Raw genomic sequence first — 26,145 nt, forward strand, 5'->3', positions numbered from 1 at the left:
GTACAATCACAAGAATGCGATTAGGTCCATCTATTAGATGAAATCTATCAAACATGAACACAAACTCTGATTAGGGGTGCAACTCAGGTCGGGTTGGGTCCAACCTGACCCGACCCAAGGAACCCATTTTCCCAACCCGACCCGATTTCCAACCCGACGAAGTTCAACTTGACCCGAACCCGACCCGAGTTTTTAAGCTTAAAAAAAATAAAAATGTCAGGTTTCAATCGGGTCGGGTTGCCAAACCCTCAACCCGAACCCGATCCGAACTCAACCCGACCCGACCTTTTTTCGGGTTCAACCCGTCGGGTTCAGGTTGGACCTGAACCCAACCGAAGTTGCACCCCTAACTCTGATAAACATAAATACACTTCGTAGGTGTAGTGGTTGAGTTTAACTTATGTTTCTTCAATAGTGATAGTGTATGATGAAGCCATCTCAGTTCATTGCCATGTACCCAAGATTGCCACTTATCATATGCACTTTGGTGAACAAATAGTTGTATTGTAGCCCTCACTTGAACATTATTTCAATATTTCTAATAAGCTATGTTAAATGTAGTCTCCAGAATGGGTGAAATACACTCTAATTATGAAACTTAATAGATTCAGTCCGACACTTCTAGATCCCTTTTTATCTATTTTTTCTGAATACTGCTAACTCAAATTTACATCTACCAGATACTTTAGAGTTTTACCCATCCTAATAGCATGATTTTAGACCGAAAGCAAACATTACATTTATTTAGGGGAGTGATAAATCGACTCCCATATATCTTAAATCGACCCCCCACGTCTCTCTCTCTCTCTCTCACCCTAAGGAGAGAGAAAGACACATAGGGAGTCAAATTTAAGATATTTGGGAGTCGATTAACCTACTAAAAGTCCCAATATATTACCTGTAATAACCATATTATTATGTAAAAGTATTTAAGTTCTTAGAATTGATTAAATTATAAGCTATGGATCCTTTTTTTCTGTAGGTTTTCTGAATTGACACTCATTAGTCATTACCCATGTTGGATTCTTTCCCTTCTTTTGGTGGTTTGAAACTGGTTAGAGAATATTGTCTCTCGTGTTCGAACCACTTGAGAACTTGATCGAACCCTAACCAACCCCATTCATTCTTGCGATTAAATTCATTTTCATGGTCTACATGCATTTCCTATTTAGGGAAATAGTTCCCATGTCTCATCAATGACACCTACAGAATGGATGTCATCCTTGTGCATCCTCCATATATGATCGCATTGGCCTGTATATACATTGCGAGTGTACTCAAGAGATAAAGACACAACAGCATGGTTTGAAGAGCTCCGTGTTGATATGAATGTGGTTTGCAGAGCAAGGTTTTGGATGCTTGGGATTGAGCCTCTAGCTCAATGGTCAAGGTTTTCTTCTTCAATCGCGAGGTCGGAGGTTCAATCCCATCTTTCCTACCAACAAAAAAAAAGGTTTTAGATGCTTGGATAGATTTTAGTTTCCGCGGATTGAACACAGGCATATGTGAGACTAATGAAGTCACATTGTGTCTTGTTTAGAGCTGGGCATATGACTCTTCTTCTTTTGTGTTTGATACATAGCTATTGATATGGATGTCTGTGCTGGTAGTTGGAAAATGATATAGTTGTGGCTTCTTTAGAGGGATATTATTATAAATTGAAGGTCCTTGTAAATCAAATTTGAACTCCAATGGTTCAAGTTGCTTTTTTTTATACGTGTAACCAAACAGTGGAAATTCTTGAAAAGTTTTTTTTCTTCCAAACTTTCGAGTAAATTACTGCAATCTAAACAGGGCCTGAGAGAAATAGGCAAATGAGAGACTATGAGTGGAAAAAAAAATTGGTTTAAAACTAACACCAATGAATGAAAAAAGGGATTTGCTAAGGTCCATCGCAAGGCATTTTGCCGAACGTCTGTTGCATGAGAGAGCAGCCACCTCATGAATAATATTTTAGTAAGTGTTCATGAAGCCGGATATGGAGGATGCATAAGTATAATATACTTAAAAAACTTGTCGTGTTAAGCCAGCCTCTGGTGTTTTGCAACCCAAAGGGGCGAGTATTCGACCAGAGCGCACATGATCACCAAGTGATGCCCCAGTCTCTGAAGATTTTGCACTGTTGCCTTTCACCCTCTGAATTGTTTTGCAGCCCACAAGTTAAATAAGTAAGAATCATCCAAGGCAGAAGAATTTTGTTGGATGGCCAATTCTGGTGGTACAACAACATTGGTTTAGAAATTGAACGTAACTGTTAAAAGAGATTGGCAGCTTATGGAATTTGACAATTTGTATCCGGATCAGTGATTCGTTCATGACCGAAAGCAGTGATCTGGCCTCGTGATGGATTGCCAATGGCCACGTTTGGATACCCACAAGATTTAGATTTGGATTTCTCACAGTTACAGTTGAGATTTGGAACTGGATTAGATCCTTAGATTTCCAAATCAGCTACAACAGTGGAAAAAAAATCCGATTTTCAAATCTCTTCTGCAAGACATTATTTGGAAATTAATATTTATGGCAATTACCTTCACCTTCGCTGCTCCTCGACCTTGCTGCTGCAGCAACAAGACGTCTCTCTCACTCTCTCTCTCTCAACATGAGCATGAGGATGATTGATGTATTTTGTATCCAAAACTCAATTCCAAATCCAAATACAAAAGCATGAAGTATCCAAACGTGGCCTTAAGGTAAAACAGAGAAAATTGAAGTAAGTCGATGATTGACACAGTGAGTTTTTTTACTGACTAGTGCAAGTAAAGGAGTTTTTGATTGACTTGGTAGACTAAAACAATGCCCGACTCACCCGAGTAAATGATTAATTCAGTGGTCCATGAACAGCCTTTTCTTGGTCTTGAAACCCAGTTACAGTCACGATCCAATGGATAGGATCGCCCCTTTTCTTTGTCTTGAAACCCAGTTGCAGTCATGATCTAAGGGATAGGATCGCCCTGTCCATGATATTTCCATGATGCCCACTTGATAGATGATCCAAACATACCATCCCATCCATGTCTGTTGAGAATCATTTGCAACAAAGCAATGAATGGACGATTTGTTAAGGATTGAACCTAACCTTTAGAATGGAGGTTTGCAAACCATAATGAAGAAAAGATTGGCCTACAACTCACAATCAAGTGCCCCAATCGTACAGCTAAGATAGTACAACCTGAATTTTCAGTCCACGGCCTCTCCAAGGTGAGGCCACTAGACATTGAAATATAAATGATCAAATAACACCAACTCTAACAGCACGGCCTCTCCAAGGTGAGGCCACTAGACATTGAAATATAAATGATCAAATAACACCAACTCTAACCGCTTAAGCTTCTGGAGTAATTGGTTGTTTCACATGGTATGAGAGCAATTGCCTCACGGCAGGTCATGGGTTTAAAACCCAACAACTCCTTGATATTTAAATCCACGTGTATGAGGGGCCACACTTGAAATGTGTACAGCCAACCCTTAGAAAAAAGAGGGTTCACAGGTGAGGGGTTGAAATATAAACGATTAAATAACATGAACTCTAACAGCTTAAGCTTTTGGAGTAATTGGTTGTTTCACAATAGATGAATGGTCCAGATCACACGCAATCACCTTGGTGGGCTCCAGTTATAGTGTCCCATGAGAACTTAGATTAAGAGCATTTCATAGTAACATGCCTACATAATGATATAGGAACTACCAAAGCCTACAACACTAGTATAAAAATACGTTGGAATTGAACAACATTACTCGGCAAAATTAGCTATATAATCCTCTTTTTTTTTAAAAAAAAAAAAGAGCTATATAATCAGCTTCCACAGACTGGTATCCCATGCAGAAAGATGAGAGAAATGATGATCTCCAACTTCCTTAAAGGCTTTAGAGAATGACATTCATTTATTGCTCTTTTTCTGCTTCTGTTTCTTATCTGTGTATTGAATTATAAAAGAGCACATTTCAATTGAAGACTGATATAATTTGAAAAGAGCAAACATGGCAGAAATTTGAGAGAAATAAAAGAGGTACCTAATCTCCTTTTGGCTTCGGATTTAGCAAAAAATTCCACCCATTCATCTGTCAAGACATACATGGGCTCTTCCTCTTCTCCATCCAATTCCTCTATCCAATCTTCCTGTAACCTAATTTCAAACAATACCCATGAAGAAATTAACACATGAGTCTAATTCTTTTAAACTAAGTATAAAAAATTATTGAAAAAGGTTAAGAAAAGGATACAAATCAATTCAATTCCTCTAACCTGTTTACCAGCAACAGTGCTAAAAAAAAACCAGAATCCCTCTTGAAGAGAACACCAAATTTCAGAAAGGAAAACACCCAATTGCATTCATCTACTAAACTGCCAATCTAATGACCGAAAAGAAAAAGAAATCAACGAAAATAGCCATAAACCCTAAACCCATACGGTTGAAACAAAAAGCTAAAAGAATTACCATTCAAAAAGACCCAACAGACTCAATTTACTAAACAGATTCATCAGCACCTAAGAGAAACAAAACCCACCAAATTCCCCTTTTTTTATTTCGCCCTTTTAAATCAAAACCACAAGAAGAGAAGTCATCAAAGTCATTTAGTCCATCTAAAACCTAAACCCATGAAACTCAGCAATAGGGCATGACAATGGACCACAAACAAAACCCATAAAAAATTCATGGAATCCAAAACACATATATAATAATAATAAGAATAAGAATAAGAACCCAACTCAATCCACTTACCCGGTCCCTGAAACCCCCAACTTGGGATCTTCAGGTGTGGGAGCAACAGAACCATATAGGGGGTTTGGTGAGATTGGAAGAGGAGAGGAAGAAAAAGGACATGGGTGAAGAAGAGGAAGGTGGTGATGGAAAAAGCAGGGAGGGGGTGTGAAGAGGGGAAGAAAAAGAGAGTGAAGAGGGCAAGGGAAAGAGTGGTGATGGTGGGGTTGAGAGATCACAGAAGAACAACCAGGGTGGTGGTAGTAGTGGTGGTGGTGAGGCTGGGTCAGTGGCGGAGGGAACAGGGGTTTGGAAGACTCCCCCATTCCTCGAATCCTTGTTAGATACGGGGAATTGGGAGTTTCTATACAATGAAATTAAAGGCCTTATGGTCCATTATTTTTCAAAAAGTACGGTACGGCTCACACGGTAGGATGATCTAAACCGTCCATAAGGTGCGCCACAACCTAAATATGTAGTGCCCCAAAAACCATTTCCATGGGTTGATCCTGACCATCCGATTTATAAAGGGTTAGGATCAACCCTCTAATGTGGAGTCCCTCTATAGATCGGAGGGTTAGGATCAAGCTATGGAAATGATTTTTGGGGCACGTGTCCCATCTAATGGACGGTTTGGATCATCCTATAGTGTAGGCCGTACTTTTTGAAAAATAATGGACCATAAGGCCTTTCATCATATAAGAATTGGTTGCCTTCTAAGATCTTATACAAGCATTTATTAATTTTGGTTCATCCGCTGGCTTAGATCAGTTTTTGGGGTTCGGATACCCTTGTTTTTTATGGGTAAGCTGGGTTTAGTCTTTTTTCTTTTTCTTTTTCTTTTTTGACCTAGGGTATCCCATAAAAAGCTGTATTTAGTCTTTTTTTTATTTTTTTTGGGACATAGGGTATCCCACGCCAATTTTTACGGTGGGACTATTCCCCACGGTTGCACGCAAAACACCCGTTCATGCAAAATCACCAGTGAACCACACGCTTCGAGTAAGCTCCTTCAATAGGGAGCATACCCATGACATTAAGCCAAAGAGCGACACCCATACGGGTTGGTCATTAATTAATATAATGAATGTGCTACATTGTAGTATATGTGACTAGAGGGAGCCCTCTATTACAATTACAACGAGAATGGCGGGGGGATCTGGGTGAAAGGGAATGGCTTCTCCCCTACACAAACAGCCTGCTTTGGAGAGCATATCAGCCGCTCAATTAACTTCACGCCAGATATGAGACATATGCCAAGAGGAGAAGAGGGTGAGGAGGGCTGAGATTGTAGACAAAGTGGGGATTTTCCGCCAATGGCATTTGTATTCTTTTGTGATTACCTCGCTCTCTTTTCCTGTTTAGAAAACACTTCCTTCAACTCTTTATCTTGCCCTTGCTCATTTATACTTAAAATGTCTTCAAAGAATCATTGTCAGGCGAGAGTATAGTCTGGTTGCCATTTGTCATTGATGCCACTATTAGGAGTCCACTAACATACAATATGTACTTTGAACATTATTTAAACAGCTGTTGTAAGATCTGATAAGCCAATTAAAGAAAAACGACGAGCTAAGTTTGTGCAATTATTAAAACATGGTAAGCATTAATTATTAGAGCCCCAAATGTAAATAAGATAGGGGCATCTCGATTGGATCCACGTCACTAACATGCATTCACACCACTATTCATATATTATGGCACTGGGAAATGTAAAAGTAAAGAAATAATAAATGTATATTGGTGAGGTGGATCCAATGGAGGCACACTTGGAGTTAGTTTTTGCAAGGGCGCCCTTCTGTTTAGCATTAGATAGCTTATTGCTATAGAGCTTATCAACTTTCACAGGTTTTAGCAGTAGATTGAAGGAGGAAGACGGGCTCCCATCCATGGTTTTAAATTTCGACCGAAACTGAAATCGGGTATACCTAAAACGTTGCAAATTTTCGGTTGAAATTTCATTCAAAATTTTAGGAATTTCACCTAAAAATCTCAATTTTGTTCATTATTTGACACTTTTCCGAAATTTTCAGCCGAAAATACCAAAATTTCTGTAATTTCGGCCGAATTATGTTTGATATAAAATATTATTTTAATTGATTTCGGCCGAAATTGCAGTTTCAGTCCTCACCGAAACGCACTCCGAAACCGAAATTTGAAACCATGGTCCCATGTCCGGTGTCCCATCAATCTAAAGTTGGAAAGTAGGAAAGGGTGTAGCAATAACAAAAGCAAGGTTGCTAAATTGCACGGACAAAAAATTATGGGGGGCAATGTGATCAGTGAGAGGGGCTCTGAACCAGAAAGAGCATTATAAGACGAAAGTGGCGACCGGCCCCAAATCCCACATCTCCATACAAAACCGGTCCAGTGGACCCCACTCACCCCATGCATTCCCAGACCAACATTAGCCTTCCAATTTTCTTCTATCCCGCGCTCTTCTCTACATCCACCCATTTTACATATTTCTTCTTCATGCCTTTGATTTTTCAATTTTAGTTCGGTTTACTGATCTGGGTACCTTTCATTTTTCAATCTTGTTCGGTTTCCCAATTTGGGTCTTCGTTTTTTGTGGGATTTTTCATCTGTAAATGGGCGCTTTTGATGAGGGGCATCTGGATGCAGAACTGGAGAACGGGGTTAAGCTAGGGTTTCTGGAGCTGGGTTTGGAGGATGAATCAGAGACGTCCGTTATCGAGAACGCCGTTAAGATTTTGTTGCAGGGTTTGGGTGAGGATTCTAATAGAGAAGGTCTCAGGAAGACCCCTCTTCGTGTGGCCAAGGCCCTTCTAGAAGGAACTAAAGGTGAATATTCGTATCTTAATCTCAATCTCAATCTTTAGAGATCGTTTTCCTCATTTGTTGTGGTTTAATTCTGATTCATAAAGTAGTATCTTAGCTTCTTATTTATTTATTTGTTTGTTTTTGGTAAGGTCATCTTTCCTTTTGATTGATGAATATGAACATACTATCACTTGATCTTCTTTGAAAGATGTCGTGCCTCTAACATCCTCGAATTCTATCATTTCAATATTAACATCTGATAGGATATTATCCATCTTGAAATGCTTAGCAGATTTTGTAGCTTGACACTTTTGTGCATTCTAAGTTCATTTCAACTGTAATCAATATGTTTGAGCACCCATCACCTCTGTAGTACGTAGGGATTTCGAATTGTTAAAAATCTAATCCCCTTTACGTAGCTTGTGGTAGGACTTTGCACATGCCGGCCTTGTAGCATTGGGTACTGAAAAATAGACCTTTTAATTAATCTTTGGCATGGGATGCAGCTAGTTAGGAACACCTATTCTTGCTAAGCGCCATGTAGAGTTATTTACGAATGAAGCAGGTCCTCTCTTTTGACCCTTATCCAGTCAAATGAGTGTTGGAAATTTGGAATTATTTGTGTTGCTTGGCAAGATAGTTTACATATCATTATAGTTTTGATCCATGATGGAGCAATGCTCAAAGTCTCTGGCCATTTGTCCTACTTCAAAGGCCTTCTTGACATCCTCTTTGCTTAAATATACTGCTGGTTCTCCCGATGATGTCGTTGAGGGGCTCTTCAATCCAATCTCCACCTTTGCAAGGAATAAATCTTTGGATAGCACCTTTGCGAAAGACGCAGGGCCCTTTGCTATAGCCGACTGGTGTGTTGGATCCCCAGGAAGGGCAGAGGAGGAGGATGCCCTCCCTATGGGCAGCTCCTCCATGGCTGTCAAGGCTGATCACATGACCTACGGAAAACTAATGGCCAAGAACAATGATGTAGCAGATCAGATGTCCAAGAATTGCCAAGATCCACGTCCTTGCACCTGTAGATGTAGCTCAATCCATATCAGATCATGTTCTAGGATGCAAATACAGGATCCAAATCACAAGAATAGGGTTGTAGAAGATCATATGACCTCCAAGAATTTCCAAGATCCACTTGAGCGTATAGATGCACCTCAATCTAGATCAGATCATGTTCTAGAATCTTTTCACGCTGAATTGTAATATTCAAATAATCTCAACCCTTGGGAATGTACTCCCTTTGCCTTTGCACCCTGGAATTTATGTATGTATGTATGTATGTATGAACCTTTCCAATTTTTTAATTCTAAAAGTGTTGGAAGCATGTATAGGAAGTGTTTAGTTAGTGTTTGAGACCATGCATACATTCATGGATAAAGCTGAATTCCTTTCTCGACATTCATTAGGAATACAGTTGCATCAATCATAATTTACTTGAGTGTTTGGTATTATCATTTTCACTTTAAAATTATGATTATAAGAAATTATCGAAGTGTATGTTGTTGGTCATTTGTTGTTTTTCCCATTCCATCGCGTTAATACTTTTCCTGCCTATATATAGACTAGGTGTTTCTTTCGTACTCCATTGCATTAATACTTTTCCGACCTATATATAGACTTGGTTTCAAGGGATGGTGTTGTTTCGTCAATGGCTCTTCAACATTGGTCAAGGCTTCACTATGAGGCAACAGTACTTCAGTAACTGCTTAACAGGGTGCGCTATCCCCTTCTATCAAGTATGTTTCTAATGCCTCTACCGGTACGACCTTACTGCCACAACCAGTGTGCCTACTTGTGTCGTTGGTGTTATGCCAGTGTGCCTGTATGTTTTGTATATGTTGGATCGGGTTGATTTGCTTTGAAGGCTTGCTCGTTCTGTGATTTAGTGGGTTCTTTTGTCATGGACTATAAACATTTTGGGTTGCTTCATATTATGCCCATTAAGCTTCTAAATTGACATTAGATTCTGTGTGGTTTCCAGGGTGTGTGTTTGCTACATATATGGCGTGTCTTTTTGGGGGGTATTTTCTAAAATCGGGAAATTGCTGAGAGCAGGTCACCACCTATGATAGGGTCCTCTGTTAAATCAATAATTTTTAGGTGGAATAAGAGTTTAAGAATGTGAGGTGGCAATCCATCATAAAAGTTGTGCCACCAATACATTTAATTTCTTCTTTAGATCAAGCGAGGCCCACACTATTGCCACATAGAATTTTGTTTTGCAAATGTCTAGCAACTCCAGCTACTAGATCTTCTCAATATTGCCTCTTTATTAGCTTTATATACCAGAGGAAGAGAGGGATAATGTTATGGGCCTTTTTTGAGGTGTAACTATAAGTGCCTTCTAGTAGTTGTTTGAACTTTTATTGTTTGTGGTTTGATAACATAGAGACCTTACTATGTTTGTGTGGCCAGAGTTTTGTTTAGGCATTGCTATTGTACCATTTTTCTATTAGCCAGATTTTATTCAGACCAGTGCATTAGTTGTTATATGCAGATTGTGGGATGGCATTGAACTGTTCATGCCAATGTTATGCACTATGAATTTTTCATCCATGTGATTAAATCTGAACTTGAAGCCGTACTTAAATTAAGTTGATCCCCATAAACCTCCCCTGTTTTTTACCTTTCTCTTCTTACTGCTGCTGAAATGTGTACAATTTCTGTTGAAAGATTTCAATGCCAGATTGGTGGAATACAGATTCTAATGATCAAACCCTTTCCATATCAGAAAATGATTTAAAGTCTTTTACATATAACTATTCTGTTTAATACTTTAATGACTACTAATCAATTGATAGGTTTAGTTCCAAACTGATTAAAACACATGCATTTGCTTTTCAGGTTACAAACAAAAGGCAAAGGATATTGTTCAAGGCGCTTTGTTTCCAGAAGCTGGTTTGGATGGTGGTGTTGGCCATGCAGGTGGAGCAGGTGGAGCAGGTGGGCTTGTGGTTGTCCGAGATATTGACATCTTTTCATACTGTGAATCTTGCTTGCTTCCATTTAAGGTCCAATGCCATGTGGGTTATGTTCCATCAGGCCAAAGAGTCGTGGGTCTAAGCAAGTTGCCCAGGGTAGCAGATATATATGCCAAGAGGTTGCAAGATCCACAACGACTTTCTGATCAAGTGTGTATGGCATTGCATAATAGCATTAACCCTGCAGGCGTTGCCATCATTCTCCAATGTTGGCACATTAAGTTCCCAGCATTGGCAAGTAGTAGCCATAGGGACCACAACTCAAGTCACGCTACTAAAGGTGATATGCAAGGGTGGGTCCAGGTTTTAGTTTCGTCTGGTTCTGGAGTTTTTGGAAGTGTAGACAGTGATGCGTGGGGTGATTTTTTAGCTCTTCTGAAGTTTAGGGGTGTAAATATGGAGAGGAGACATGTGCGATTTGCTGCCAGCCAACACTGGTGCCCATCTACATCTGAGGAGACAGTATCTAGCAATGGGCATACCATGAGAAATCCCTTGAATGGTAAAATTTCTTCCAAGGCAGGAGCTAGCCAGGCTGCCATGGTTGCTGCCGTAGTTTCTATTCTACGTTCTTTGGGTGAAGACCCATTGAGGAAAGAGCTCGTGCTCACTCCTCATCGGTTTGTGCAGTGGCTGATGAACTTTAAGACATGTAATTTCAGTTATGGTGAAATGGGTCTGCGTAATCTCAATCTACACAGGAAAACAGCCGATTTGGACCAAAATAGGTTCAAGTCTGAGCTGAATTTGCCATTCTGGTCACAATGTGAGCATCACCTTCTCCCATTCCATGGCGTGGCTCATATAGCCTATTTCCATGTCGAAGATATTGAAGTTGAGAGATATATATTGCAGTCAATAGTAAATTTCCATGGTTGTAAACTCCAAGTACAGGAAAGGCTCACTCGGCAAATTGCAGAAACAGTTTATTCTTTGTCTGGCAGAGGGGTAATGGTGGTTGTGGAAGCCCAACACATCTGTATGATGTCCAGAGGGATAGAGAAGGTGGGAAGTATTACAGCAACAATCGCTGTATTAGGTCAATTCTTAACTGACACTGCCGCAAAGGAAATTTTTTTACAGACAGTTTCGAACAGTACTACCGCATCCAGAGGATGAATTTATTGATATTCCTCTGGTTTCATTTCTATTTTAATATTTATTTGAAAAATTGTTTTTGCATTTTGCTCGCAATCCTGTGGGCACGAGAGAATAAATTCTCAGCAGAGCTTCATATTGTTTGATGGGATGGTGATCTGCAGTGTGCTTCTGTGCATTTGAGAAGAAACAGGAGTTCCATATGACATTTGAGGATTCATATGCATCTAATTATGATTTGTCTACAACCCTCAAAGAGGATTTTAAGGGTAAGGTTGGGTTTCTTTCTTACCTTGAATGTAGCTGCTTTCCTCAAGTGTAGCATTTCATCACCTTTGCCATGTAATAAATAGTAGGCTTCAGTTTGGAAGTATTATAATTCAGATGGCTCTATTAGCAGGAAGCATCACATGAAAAAGTAAATACCAAAATCAAGTTCTGAAAGGGCAGTTGAAAGCCTGCATCAATTCCTTTATTCATCCTCCTAATAGCTAGAGCTAAATACCTAATAAGCTTTGTACATACTCTGTCATGAACCAAATTCGAAAAATGTTTTAACCACGGTTTGAAAACCCTTCCAAGTTTTGCCTTTCCAAGTCAATCAAAAACTCTTTTGACTCGGCCCAAATTAATGAAAAGTTTATGTGGGCATTTATTAATTCACCCAAGTTGACTCTCTTTCACCTTGGCCGAGTGTTTGTGAGTCATAGTTTTTTAAACTGGTTCAGAGTTCCGACTGTTTTATAGAGTCCCTCAATTAGTTGCAGGGATTTAGCAAGCTAAGGACCTCTTCCTTCTGCAATATTCTCAATGTATCGGCATATGAGAATGATCCCAAAATCCCTGCATCAACAATACAATTTCGGTTTAGTTTCTATTTCTCTTTTTTATTTCTTTTTACCCATTTTTATGTGTTCCAAACCGCAAAGAAACTAAGCTTTATGTTTGTTCCATGTTCTTGCTCCGTATATTGCTAAAACCTCTCTCCATGTCTACACCTAATTGATATCATGAACAAGTGCTGCCATATTTTTTTCACCTTTTCGAATATGCTGGCAATGAAAATTGCCCAAGATTTGAATAGGCACCAAATGCCAGGCTAATTTTGGGCATAATATACGTGCATGTAGCAGAAATCCAAGGAAAATTAAATTAGAATGGGAAGGGAAGGGCATAAGAAAAAGAAATTTAGTTAAGAGGTTGGTTTACTATCAAGCTTTGAAACTTTGAAGTTCGAACGTGGGAAGTGCTTGCAGAAAACTGAGAAATGGGTTTTGTATATTGGTCGATATTAGGTTGCAAACACTGTAATAGAAGACACCCACTATGACACATAATGGGTTGTGTATGGATTGATGTAAACCGTCCATTTTATTGGGACTTATAACGAATTTCAAATGTCCCTCCAGGGAAGCATCCACATCATACTAATGTAAGCACTAAGCATAGTTTTTCTCAACAAACCCATTGCATTGGATAGGCTGTTCTTGAAAATACCCAAACTTTCTTCTTTCAACCACTTCAATCGGTTCACTTAAAGCGAGGGATGGTTGGCCAGGTTGATGGAAGATAGTAGGGTTTCAAGAAGGAGCTGCCAAGAAACCTCGATTCCGTTCAAGTTTTCGGCAAGTTGGAAAGATAAAGAAGGCGCTGGCTATCCTGCTTGGATAAGTATATCTTGAAATTATTTGTCCGCTGGCCACCAATTTTGGTCCTGCAACAGAGGATAGAATAGCAAGTCTATCCAAGGATTAAATAAATCCCAAGTTGCTATCCCCATGGTGAACAGCCCCACTCTTCCCTGTGCTTGTGCTCGCAGAAACCCTCCACGAACCCATGGCGAGGGGCGATTTTCCTTCCATGCCCCATCCACTGGACATTATGAGATGAGTAAAGGTGAATGTGAACTGAGCTCCTGTCTATGGTGTCCTGCAATGAGGATCACAATAGCCCTTAGATTGTAAAGGGCATGGTGAATGAATAACACACAACTGTCAAAAGAGAATTGCCAGCAATCAATAGGATCATCATATTTTTTTCATAGGCTAAAATGAAGGGGACATCAGACTTACAGGAGAGGATGAATGAATAAGATTGCCTCCTCTTCTCTCTCTTTCCCCTCAACTGTACATTTCTTGTAATAAGATTTATATGGTACAAATCAAAATTGTGTGGTACTACAGCATAACCACGCCACGAGATTCTCTCAATTAGAGCTTCGGCTTTAAGACAGATTAAAGCACACAAGCTCAGATTAAAGTGCACAAGCTCAGATTAAAGCGCACAAGCTCACATCTTCTCCTTCAAATCGCCATATATTAGTTAAAGATGAGGGAACTCTGTCTTATCCAAGTCCTCCAAGATGCACCAACCTACTGGAACAAGCAATGAATGGGTGCGACAAATAGACTTACTGCAACATGTTGGAATTCATACCTGAAGAACAGGAGAATAATAACAAGAGGATGCAGTAAGATAAACCCACAATCCATCTCAATGTGTGTTGAAATACCTTCAACAGGTACCTTGGGAATCAGAATTAGGATATAAAGGGAAAACCCAATATATATCAGTAAGGAATGACATATGGCAAGGCACAAACATCGGCCGAATCTATCCGTAGAGCTTCCGCCCACACTTGTGGTGTTTCACCAACCTCAACTGACACCTTAGGCTTTGAACAGAGATTGTTGTGGCTGAACAGCCATGCCTGGTCATCAAAATCGGACCATTCCCCCATTTTGGGTACAGTAAGTATTTGGCTCAGATACTTGGAGTCGGGGTGAGGTGGCAGTCTAGTAGATGCTTCACCGTTCTCACTAGCATTTAGAGCAAATGAAGGCCTTGCGTTAACTAAAGGTGGCTGAGCTTCTATAATACCATTAACCTTATGTTCTTTTTTTATTTCAACCTTCCTGCTATCAGTGACCACCTGACTATCAGAAGTGGACTGCATGGCAATCTGGCGTGACTCTAATTTACTTCCATTCTCCATGGATACATAGGAGGAAGAAGCTGGCCTTGGAAATTTATTAGGTCGCATCTCATTTTCTGCAAGCAAAAAGTTGACACGTAACATAATATTGTTAAACAGAAACTAACAGGCCTGGTAAATGACGATATGAATACTTTATGAGAGGGCGAAGAAAACTGATAAAGTTTAACTACTAAATGTAAAAGAGACTTGCCAAAGTTTGGGTAAAAGATGATGGCAAAAGATTTTTTTTTTAGGGTTAAAAGAAGTAAAGAACTACAGGAAAAGAGTCTCACCATGTACAAATCCATTAGTCTCAAAGTGCTTTCTCTTCTTGAGATTTCCCTCTGTGCCAGCTTTTTCACTGTCCTTGGGAGGGTATAAGGGTCTAATATTGAGCATATCTGCATGCTCCTTGACACTTTCCCTTGATTTATCCTCCTCTTTATGTTTGTTTTCGCCTTTCTCCTTCACTTTCTCCTTTTCTTTTTCCTTCCCTCTATCCCTGTCTTTATCCTTTCCTCTGCTTCTCTTCTCCTCTCGATCTCTGTCCCTGTGTTTATCTCCTTTCTTATCCTCACCTCTTTTCTCTTTATTTCTTTCTTTCCCTTCAACTCTCTTCACAGCATCCTTTTCCATCGGCCTTCCCATCCCCGGCCCCGCAATTCTTCTTTGATCTGTATCAATAAGGTTCTGGCATATTTCATTTCCAGTACCTCTTCTCTCGTCTCTTTCCTTGTGCTCGCCTCCCCTTCTATCATCCCCATCCTTCTCCTTATTCTTTTCTTTCCCATCGGTCCTCTTCTCAATAACCTTCTCCACTGCTCTGCCCATCCCTTCAATTCCTCTTTGATTTGTAGCAATGAAGGTCTCAACCATATGGTTTCCTGCCACTCTGTCATCTCTGATCCTCCTGTGCAACTCCTCCGTAAATTTAGAATCATTAAGCACTTGAGCCTGCTCGCTAATTTCACCAAGCTTCTCTCCATTGGAGCTCTCGGTTCTTTCTTCAATTCTCTTATCTGAATTATTGTTTTTATCCTTGTCCTTCGTCTTGTCTTTGTGCTTTTCCTTTCTATCTTTCTTTTCTCTTTGTTTATCTGTGCTTCTCTCTTTGTCCTTTTTGTCTTTACCTTCTCTCTTTTCTTTATCCTTCTTCTTAAGCTTTTTCTCTTTGTGCTTCTCCTGAAAATTACATTTGAATTAGGCAAAGGAAATGCAACTGAAGAGCCACTACAAATTGCTTCTTCAAAATTTGAACTAAGTTCAAGGATGCAAGAAGCACAGGAGAATGCTACACTGAAGTACTGAACCCACGAAGAATATCAAGCAAGATAACAAAATAATTTTAGCAACTCTCTTTTTTCTATCAGAAAAGAAGCATGGTAATAAAATCAGGTAGCACAATAGAACTTAGTGGCAGGTATGTTTATGTTGAAGAAAGGGGCCCAAAAGATTAGTTGTCATATGAATATTCTGAAAAAAAAAAAAAAATCATTAGCTAGAACAGTTTGAGAGTAAGACCATCCAAGTTCACATATACCCTTTTTTTTTTCTTTTTTCTTTTTGAAAAAGAAGTTCGCATATACTTGACAAGAATTTATGGCATACGTACAATTTAAAGCAAGTGAGTATCCTGAGAAAATGAAAAGTTCAAATAGAATTATCGCCCTTGTATACAAAGCAATAGAACCACATAGCAATACTTCGAGATTGAATATGATTTGCAAAGGAATGATATGATCAAAAAGGTAAACACCCGTTCAAGAGACTCAAAATTCAAAGTGCATACTACTATCCTTAATAGGTGCTCTGGATATTAGTAAGCTGTCGTCGGGCTTCATTAAACATGATGGGAAATTTCATATATGCTACCCATGGTGAGTATTTTTCACAAATACACAAGCACACCCCACCACCTGTAAGTCTTAGTGGAAGAGTGATGGTGTTGATCAATGATCCAATTCCAGCAAATGTCAATCAAATGCTCTACTTGGATCATCTGTTTTATGCATAAAGTCGTCAAGACAAAATGTTTCTAATTGCCCAACTTCAGGCCCATGCCTAGAATTGCACCACATGTAAGATGCTTCTGATCTAACTCCATGAATTTGATCAAGGAAAGTTTAGTCCCATATCAATTAGGCTTTCTTTGGAGCCCTTCCTCTCTATAGAAACTGGTTCAGCTGGACCTCTCTATTTTATAGCATGTGTAGAGATATGGCTATTCTAGCATCTCAGAGTTCTTCTATAGGAGTGCCCCAACATATTTAAGCTTCTGCTTATTTTTCAACTTGTTTATATTTTGTTGATATGGTATCGGAATGGTTTTAAATCTCATTTTCGGTTTCGGTCAGTTTCGGTCTTAAATCCTTGTTGATGTATGTTTTATAGGTCCCAAAACAGACCAGATTTGTACCCTGTTGATATGTGTTTTCTTGGTTGCAAACAGACCAGATTTGTATACTGTTGGTACGTGTTTTTACGTATCAAAACTAGACAGATTTAAGGTCAGTTATATGCATATTTTTATATATTAAAACTGGACAGATTTAAAGACCGTTATATGTGTGTTTCTATGTATCAAAACTGGAAAGATTTGGAGTCAGATATATGCATGTTTTCGTGTGTTAAAACTGGACAGGTTCTACATCATTCATATGCGTATTTTATATACCAAAAACAGGACAGTAGGGTCCTATGTTTGTGTGTGAATGCGACCCAAAAACGGGACAGCGGTGCTCTATGTTTGTGTGCGTGTTTTATGCCCTCAAACAGGGCAGCAATGATGTTTTTCTGTATGTGAGTTTTATGTCCTCAAACAGGGCAGCAGTCGTGTGTTTTTGTGTGTGAGTTTTATGTCCTCAAACAGGGCAGCAATCATGTGTTTCTGTGTGTGAGTTTCATGCCCTCAAACAGGGCAGCAGTAGGTTTTCTGTGCATGAGTTTTAGGCCCCAGAACAAGGCAGCGGTAGTATATTTGTATATGTGTGTTTGGTGCCCCAAAACAGGGCAGCACCTAGTGTCTCTGTGGGTCTTATTTTGTGCCCCACAAACGGGGTTGCTCCATGTAAGATAGTGTAGATGTTTAAAGAACTTAAACCTAAACAAATTGACATTGTTACGCTCTATTACTTGGCTTTAGAACTATTGCACTCCACATTGTAGTAGAGGTCGTTTCTTTCTACCCAATTCATAAGATTAAGGCAGGTGACGGCTAGACTTGGTTAAGCATTACCCACAATATGGGTATGATACATGCAATTTAATTCCTTTATATCTTATGAAAACGTTCTATTTCAATTTCCTTAATATTGTGCTGATTTAAATGGTTATCTCTCAATGGAATGTGGACTTATTATTTACTCTGGTATAAAAGGAAAAGGCAAAAGCGAAGAAAATTTTATCTCAAATCAAAGCATTTGCATGGACATGAGGGGATGGGGAACATAGGGTGGCCGTGGATGTCGTGATCCCCAAGGCGGTTTGGTAAAACCATAATCCGAGACCATAATGCCACTACCTTTGGACAGGGGTAGTGGGTAGCCGTGACGTAGGGTATCAGGCAGGAAAAAAAAAACAAAGATTGGTGGAAAAAGCCGGAATACCCAAGGTTGAACCGTCTCATGAAACCTGCATACGACACACTGAGCACGTTCATACATAGATATTTTGATTTATGTTATGTTTCACAATTATTCCGTATATTGTCTCTTGTTATCTCTTGTATTGCCATGATCCTTTACTTTGGGCAGTTATAGGATTATATTGTAATGTCTATATCTTACATTGTTTGTTTATACTCAATTTAGTCGTTGAGTGAGTCTGCTCTAACACAGTTTATACCACAGAACTTGCAGTCATGGATGAAGGAGCCTTTGTCAATGAGGAGGCCTACAGTAAAAGGGGTGTGCAAGAGCGAGGACAGAGTAATTGGTGTGGCCATGTGGCCTTGGCAGGAAGCCCGCCTTAGTTTTATTTTATTTCAGTTTTTGGTCAAATTATTTGATGTCCTTAAAACAATTAGCTAGAGTTTTAATTTTAAAGGAATGGACTCGATTCTAAATCAATTTTATTTGAGTTTTTGAACATATGTCAGTTACATTTTGTCTCTTGTCTTGTGGTAGCGATTCGGACTTTTGGATATCTTAAAAAAAATTGAGTCCAAAAATCCAGGTCGTTACAATGGAGTGGTTCCCGATTAGCTTCCAGCACATTCGAAGATCGGCTAACGGCGAGGCGCAATCTAGAGTTTATAGGGTTGTTGTCAAGGTTTTTGATGAGCTCCCTCCTTGATCTTTGTAGCTATTGTTTTATATTTCGTTTTAGTCTATCTTTTGTATGGCTCCAACCATTTTGGTCGCGGGTTTTTCTTTCTTTGATTAATAAATTTATCACTTAAAAATTAAAAAAAAATGGTTAGAAAATATAAGAAACCATTATACCAACCAAAGCTCCCATTAAATAAATTACACCAACCAAATTTAATAAAAAGACACATTTTACTATTTAAAACGTCTACCTTAAGCACGATATTTGTTCTGGCCTAGCTAATATTAAATTTAATATTGTGACCATCTCAATCTCGGGTTTTCCCTGCTTGCTTTCATAATTTTTTTGTTTTTTTTAAATAGTTTTAATAAAATTCTTGTGAAGTTAAAAAAAAAAACTAATATTAAATTTAGGGCGATGATTTTTTCACCCCCTGTAGGAGATGCGCCCCCCTTTTAACATGATTTGACGTCAAAAAGCGTTAAAGTTGCCCACAATTCACGCTAAAGGGGGGCGCATCCCTCCTACAGGGGTGAAAAAACCATCTCCCTAAATTAAGTGCAAAACATCAAAGAAAGTAATCATTCATCATAAAAAAAAATGAAAACACAACAAAGGGAACCTTTAAACATAAAACCTAATATATAGTACCTCTTTCAAATAGACCACTTTGACGAAGGCAAAGACTCCTCCCTTTAGTGTAGAATGCTTTGAAAGTAGAAGAAGCACAAAAAATTTGAGAAAAATGTTGTGCATGTCTTTTATTTGAATTTTGAACAATGATTCATCATCTGGGCGGACTGATGTTGAAGAATTCTTGAAGTAGTGGGCATTTCATATCTTTTTAACACTCATACTCATATGTTTGAGGGGGGTAAAAACAGACAACATACCATCGGAACAACTATAAAACAGACTAGAAGGCTAAAAAAGGGGGGAAAACAACAAATGCCTTAATTTGGATTGTTTCAAGAAATTTTCAAAAAAAAAATTCAGACGAAACAGGGTATTTCGTCTCGTACGAACGGAACAGACAGGTACATAATGGAATTCTGATTCTGATCGAGACGTTCCGTTCTTTTCATCTGTACCAGTTTCTTAACAAATAAAAAACAGACAAAACAAAATTAATAACTATTGTTCGGAATTCTTTCCTATAGTTGATTTTAAAAAGATCCTCATATTATGATTCCATTATGTTTAGAATTTATGTCTAGAACCCAAAGATGAGTACCTCGATTTTGTTTGATTTGAGAATCTCAACGTTGACATTACTCTGATCAAGTAAGCAGTGATAACATTCTCATTTAGTTGCACAGTGGTGATCTACATTGATGAAAATGTCAAAATGAGTGAACGAGATGATAGCAATTAGAAACTTTTGAATATCTGAAGTATCGAAGTTAATAGAAAACCAATCGTCCAATTATGAGGTGTCTAAATTAAATGGAACGACACATTATAAATGGCTTTCTTTCTTCGGTAACAGCAAAGCACATTTAGAAAGTTGCTAACAAGTTGTATGTTCAGTAGAAATTTTAGCTGACATTTATCAGCTGCGTGACTGTATCTCCCTTTTGTTAGGGACATGACTCACATAGTACTTTTGCAAAGTTCATGTACTTACTTTCTCAGTTCTTGTTCGAAGCCATTGTTCTAAAGATGATGAGGACTAGCATAAATATTTGAAGAGAAGCATATATTTGAGTTTCTAGGTAAACGAAGGCTAGAGTATGATAAAAAGAAGAAGCTTTTCTCAGTAAATGTCGTATGACTACCGGCACAAAAAGTGACTATATTCTGGAATTTTTCAAAAAAAAAATAAAATGAATGTGGACAAATATTTTAGCAAAGAGAATGCAAAAGACTACCCGCAAATAAAATGGCTAAATAGTATGGAATTTTGCAAAATAAAAAAGTATGATTTCACTAAAAATTTCTTTCAATATCCTATGCAAAAAGGGTGTGGTCAAAGGCATTACATATATAGACCCTTGAACTAGAACTAACTAGGAGTATTATTCACTTAAAACTTGGGTTCTTCAATTGACTATAACATAATAAGGACTCTTGCCTACTTAAAATGTTTGTAAAACATGATGGGCCGCACATTTATGAAGTAGTCACTTAACTAACTTTAAGTGGCTTTATTAAAAAAAGACCACCCCCCAACACACACCCCCAAATGACTTCTCAAGTAACAATCTAAGACTAAATAAAAGACTCTTTTAACCCTCTTGATGGGCCCCATCTTCCTAGTTAAGTAAATGATTCTAGTAAAGGATGTCCCCAACCCCCCAAAAAAAATTACATTTGAAGGTCTTACGGACTTTTCTGTATGTGGAACTCATTGATAGGAGTACTCATGAATCAAAAACATAAAGAGAATAATCATATACTCAGAACCTTTGTTAGCGATTCCATAGAAATTGCAACATAAAAGACTCTGGATCAATATTAAAATGTAGTCTTGGAGATCACTGAGTCAGTGTCACAGTATGATTGATTGACCCAGACAGTCACCAAGTCAAGGGTACTCCTAAAGAGGTGCACTTTGGGTGATTTTCAATCAGCATTGTGTTTCTAAATGATGAATGATAGTGTCTACATCTTTTTTTTTGGTAGGTTGTCTATGGATTTAGACGAAAACATTGTACTTATCTTCATGCCTCAATGGCTTGGACAGACCTAGATTTTGTAAGAAACAATATGAAGCATTTGACCTTCGAATAAAAATTTCAACTGTTACCTGAATTGGCATTGATAATACAATCTATTTTTATGGCTAAAGATGATGTTTGAACCACTGACCTCAACAGTACAAACTTGAAGCATCACCACTAGGGAAAAGGATCAACTTACCCAAGGAAAATCTAGTGATCAATTACTGGATCCCTAGAATCATGGGGCTCTAAAACACAGTGGCGTTGAAGTTTAACTAAAAGGCATCTCCTTCTTGGATGAGGTCAGGCTATGCACATCTCTGCACAAAAGTCAAAGATTATATAGTATTATCAACTGTTTTGATGGTGGGAATTCAAGCCTCATGGGGCAGATAAAATATGAGTTGAAACCGAATTTAAGATTATGTAGTATCCCAAAACAAAATGGAAATGGGAAAATTTTCATCTGAACATGTCTATTAGGACCTACTCGGAGATTTTTTATTTATTTAATGGCAAAAAGAAATTTTATTAGAGAAGAAAGAGGCTCACGACTGAGATGGTTGAAGCTACAAGGAAAATAGATACAATACAAGAAAATATCACGGAGGCAAAAGTCAAAGATCTCTAATGCAGCCCTGCTTACACCCACTCAGGCAAGACTAACTGCATCACTATTCGCCAACCTTTTCCCATGCTGGAACCTAACATGGAAGCTTGCTAAATCTCGTCAATCAAATCAGCGAATCTCCAAAAATGGGGATAGCTACCATCCATCCATCTAATCACATTAAGTGTGTCTCCCTCTACGATCAGCCTGCTCTAGGATACTCTCATCTGACATCTAATACCTTGCAAAACCTCTCTTAATTCTGCTTCACTGGAATCTGCAATTCCAATAGGCCCAGCATAAGCCCACCTGGTCATCCCCCAATCACCCCTAACAACCAACTCCGACCCGGGTTTCCCAAACTCGAGCCATCAAAAGCGAGTTTTAGGAGACCTTGGGCTGGGGGAGCCCATTGTGGAAAAGAGGCTCAAAGGACCAGCAATCGAGGAGAAACTTAGAGGTTGCCTACAAGGTCCATCTGATTGTACCTAAAATGTCCTCTAATTTCTAGCAAATGCCTATGTCAGATTTGAGTTGGACAAGTATTGGGAATGGGGAACCAGAAATAACAGCCTCCTAGCTCTAGTGTAATTGAATCCCGTGCATAAGAAATACTAGCCAATTCTCACTTCTAGATTCATAGAAAACCAATGTTTTTTTTCTAATGCAAGACCCAGGGGAAAAAAAGGTAGAAAAAGTAATCTTCCCTCAGATTCTAAAATCACTTCACTTACAATGACGACAGTTCGAACTTTATTAACTGAATTGTTAAATTGACAGAACCCATCCAACTGCCTCACCGACACTGGTCTTAGGATTGAAGAGGCCATCAGCAATCCCTAGTTTCCTAACAGTTAAAAGGTAAAAAGTACTTAATTTAATTTTCTCTTTAAACTGCCCTTGTTATTCGGTCTTCCGGTGACTTTCTTTCTTTTTCTTTTCTTTTTTTGATTATCAGTCTTCTGGTGACTTTCAACCAAAATTAGATATCATTTGCTTCTTTTTTTTAATGATAGCAAATTTTATTGGGAAGGGACCGAGATGGTCAGATTACAAAGGAGAATAAAATACAAGCACGGAATAATAGACACAGCAATACAAAACATTAAGGAGGGAGAGAATCAAATAGAGCTAAACCCTCTTTTGAAACCCCCAATCTTGCCATTTTTTTTTTTTTTTTTTTTTTTTTTGAGATGGCAGGATGGTTTCCTCTTGCCAAATTATCCGCCATCTCATTAGCCGATCTCCGAACATGCTTGAATGATAAAGATACAACTTAGAACAGTCATCTATCTCATCAAAAAATCTATCAAATCTCCAAGGATTTTTTCTACGAGCTAGGAGCCATCTTATAACATTTAAAGAGTCTCCTTCAATAATTACTTTGTCAACACCCTTCTTTGCAAGAAATTTTACTTTGTCAATTAGATATCATTTGCTTAATGCTTGGGAATTCGGTTTGTCACCAGTCCTCAATGTGGAATCAAAATTTGAACATTGTATTGACTGATCATTCTCAACTAACCCACAGACCGATTTGGAGCTAGCATCTTTAAATACATGGTGGAAAAAAATCATGAAATGATATTGATCATTCTTTACTGTACTGCAATCCCTATTGTAGTTTGTCAGTAGAATTGCATCAGAAATGCATTGGAAACAACAGCCAAGATACAGATCTCCATGAGCACATGAAATTACTAAAGAAATCTTTGGGAGTGTTTCTCATTAGGAATTTGGCCAGTGTATAGCATTTGATTGGCTGATCATCAATCAATTGATGATTGATTCCTGTTCACATCCCTCGGAACAGTCAAAATGTGGGATCATCTGACATAAACACATTCAGCAACTCAATCTCAAAGCCAGCAAAAGAACTTCAAAATGAGCATAAAAGATCTTCGACAGTGTCATGTATTTGTGATAATACTCCACAACGACATTTAGGGGAGGCAAATCATACTCCGATGCAAACAGTAACATGTTCAAATTAATTATTTTGAACCATAAGAAGTATAATTCCAACAAAGTATTTCAATTGATCATGTACTTCATGAATAATCCTGTCATGAATAAAGCCAACTCAGCATAGAGGAATCATCAGTAATATGATGAAACAACTACTATGCTATATATGTGTGCCGTGCAACACAAAAAAAATTGAAAAAATAAGTATGCAAAGGACCATAGATAATGAAGAAAAAATTAAGGTACCAACATATGGAAAGGGAGATGGATAAACCTTTGTCAGTAAATCTACATCATCATTCCTAGCCTTCTTTTCATATCCTGGTGGCGGAAATGGAAAGCAGCGAGACATTGCACAGTATCACTGAATTAGCAATGTGTTCTACTTCCACTGGCACGAGCGCTTCACCTAATTTCCAAAAATGCTGATCCAAGAAGGTAACGGACCGATAACAGTGCTCATGTCCATGCACCATGTCCCCACGCTCATTTCGGCTTCACGAGCACTGAATCTTCATATCATCCCAATGACACAAAAATGGTAACAAATTAAATAATCCAAAACCCTCTTGCCCCAGATAGGAAACTCTTGATTAAGCAAATTCAGCTAGAATTAGACCCAAAAAAATAGCTAAAACCCCAACCCCATCAAGTTAAATCCACTCTAACATGACACTCCTGCTAGCTTAACTGATCCAAGATACATAAGAAGGTTCTTACTCTACAAAACCTCACAAGCTACGTTATCTCGAGGAATGGAAGCTCTAGGGCAATCTGATCTCCTGTCTCCCAACACTAGGCAGATAGAGTACAGGTACCAGGCTTCCCAAAATGTGTCAATATTTGCGAAATCGGGCGTCTATCCAGTAGAGTAGCAACAAAGATAGGTTATTTGGGGAATCAAAATTCTGAAAAAAGGCCGAAAACTTCAAACCAACAACAATCACATTACCCTAATTCAAACAACTCCCACATAGAAAATTGCAATCCTCTTCCATGTCCAAAACACAGATTGTACCATTTCCTAAAGCGGATTAGAACCCGTCTAACGAGCAGAAATGTTCAGAAACTCAACCCAAGAACTACTAAATCGACCGCGGCAAATCCCAGCACGATCCAACACGAAACCCATCTGAATTAATCTCCAAAACACTTCAATAACACCAAATCTTTTCCCCAAGCGACAAGATTCCGATCCTAACCCTAAAATTACAGCCTCTTAGAGCAGAGATCCGACCAAACCCTAGATATACAATAAGAGAAGAAAATAGGAAAAGAAAACCCTAATCAGAATTCCCAAACTGAAAACAACTAGAGAATTAGATAACCAAGATGATTAAAAGACGAAAAAAAAGGGTATTTTGCTAGAAGAACCCAAAGATTCGTATAGTATGTGAGGAAAAAGAGGAGAAAAAAAGGAATTTTCAAAAGTTTGATTGAAAATTAGAAAAAGGGTATTTCCTATTCCCTAATTTCTACCTTGTCCGCTACAAAGAGGACATTGTAGGAAGATGAGATCTCCGGTTTTAATTTCCAGAGATTTTTTTTTTTCCTGGAAATCTTTCTTCTCCCACTTTCTTTTGACTGTCTCTGTCTTCTCTTCTAGGGTTTTGTTTTGTTTGATTGATTGATTGTTTCAGAGGCTGAAATTGGGCGTAGGATGAAATTCAAGGGTTAATGAACTCTAGTGCTGTTGCTTCTCTCTCTGTCTCTTCTCTTGTATCCCACAAAAACCCAGAGGAAGAGAAGTCTGATAAGAAATGAGAATTGGGTATTTATATCTATAAATAGTTGGATCTTGTATGTAGAAACAAAGAAAGAACAATTTATATTCACACTCCCTTGTTTCAGTAATGGCACTACACTCTTTATTAATAGATAATAGAGTAGTGAAGGGCTTAATATAGTGTGGAGCGGCAAGGGGTGTATATATGATTTTCGGCAAGAGAAATCTAAAGAGAGGCATCCCTTCAAATGATAAAAAATTGGAAGTCCCTAAACTAAGCACGTCCATTATTTCACTCTAGTGGCACTTCACTATTTACTTTCCATTCTTTTAATTAGTTTTTAAAGGTTGATG

The 26,145-nt window shown here is 38.5% G+C and overlaps 2 protein-coding genes and 1 long non-coding RNA gene across 5 annotated transcripts; 1 reads left to right on the forward strand and 2 right to left on the reverse strand.

Annotated features, from left to right (window-relative positions):
* Positions 1–3,586: 3,586 nt before the first annotated feature.
* LOC143861895 (uncharacterized) lies at positions 3,587–5,068 on the reverse strand. Its single transcript, XR_013240062.1, has 3 exons — positions 4,725–5,068; positions 4,015–4,127; positions 3,587–3,916 (listed from the first exon to the last, which is right to left on the reverse strand). It is a non-coding gene; the product is annotated as an uncharacterized LOC143861895 (long non-coding RNA).
* Positions 5,069–6,964: 1,896 nt separating this feature from the next.
* Positions 6,965–11,981, forward strand: LOC143862254 (GTP cyclohydrolase 1-like). The gene is made up of 2 exons (XM_077373263.1): positions 6,965–7,508; positions 10,344–11,981. The coding sequence occupies exons 1-2, from the start codon at positions 7,295–7,297 to the stop codon at positions 11,597–11,599; spliced, it is 1,470 nt and encodes a 489-aa protein (XP_077229378.1). The 5' UTR covers positions 6,965–7,294; the 3' UTR covers positions 11,600–11,981.
* A 986-nt stretch (positions 11,982–12,967) lies between these two features.
* On the reverse strand, positions 12,968–25,810 carry LOC143860145 (uncharacterized). Of its 3 annotated transcripts, none has more exons than XR_013239610.1 (4): positions 24,340–25,810; positions 14,849–15,737; positions 13,651–14,629; positions 12,968–13,507 (listed from the first exon to the last, which is right to left on the reverse strand). XR_013239610.1 is itself a non-coding variant. In XM_077370684.1 (4 exons), the coding sequence occupies exons 2-4, from the start codon at positions 24,415–24,417 to the stop codon at positions 14,148–14,150; spliced, it is 1,449 nt and encodes a 482-aa protein (XP_077226799.1). In that variant the 5' UTR covers positions 24,418–25,308; positions 25,545–25,810; the 3' UTR covers positions 13,584–14,147. The 3 variants fall into 3 exon arrangements, 2 of the variants coding, with proteins under 2 accessions (XP_077226799.1, XP_077226798.1); XM_077370684.1 differs by lacking the exon at positions 12,968–13,507 and having other exon boundaries at positions 13,584–14,629; positions 24,340–25,308; positions 25,545–25,810; XM_077370683.1 differs by lacking the exon at positions 12,968–13,507 and having other exon boundaries at positions 13,584–14,629.
* Between the last annotated feature and the right edge of the window lie 335 nt (positions 25,811–26,145).

This window comes from Tasmannia lanceolata, unplaced genomic scaffold (genome assembly GCF_043159265.1).
Source record: "Tasmannia lanceolata isolate RefF3 unplaced genomic scaffold, GAP_Taslan_0.1 ptg000037l, whole genome shotgun sequence".
NCBI classification, from domain to species: Eukaryota; Viridiplantae; Streptophyta; class Magnoliopsida; order Canellales; family Winteraceae; genus Tasmannia; species Tasmannia lanceolata.

Coding starts and splice junctions, on each gene's coding strand:
- LOC143860145 (XM_077370684.1), bottom strand. CDS start 24,417: ATGTCTCGCTGCTTTCCATTTCCGCCACCAGGATATGAAAAGAAGGCT. Junction 15,738..24,339: donor ATGTAGATTTACTGACAAAG/GTTTATCCATCT, acceptor TGTAATTTTCAG/GAGAAGCACAAAGAGAAAAA. Junction 14,630..14,848: donor GACTAATGGATTTGTACATG/GTGAGACTCTTT, acceptor TTTTGCTTGCAG/AAAATGAGATGCGACCTAAT.
- LOC143862254 (XM_077373263.1), top strand. CDS start 7,295: ATGGGCGCTTTTGATGAGGGGCATCTGGATGCAGAACTGGAGAACGGG. Junction 7,509..10,343: donor CCTTCTAGAAGGAACTAAAG/GTGAATATTCGT, acceptor TTTGCTTTTCAG/GTTACAAACAAAAGGCAAAG.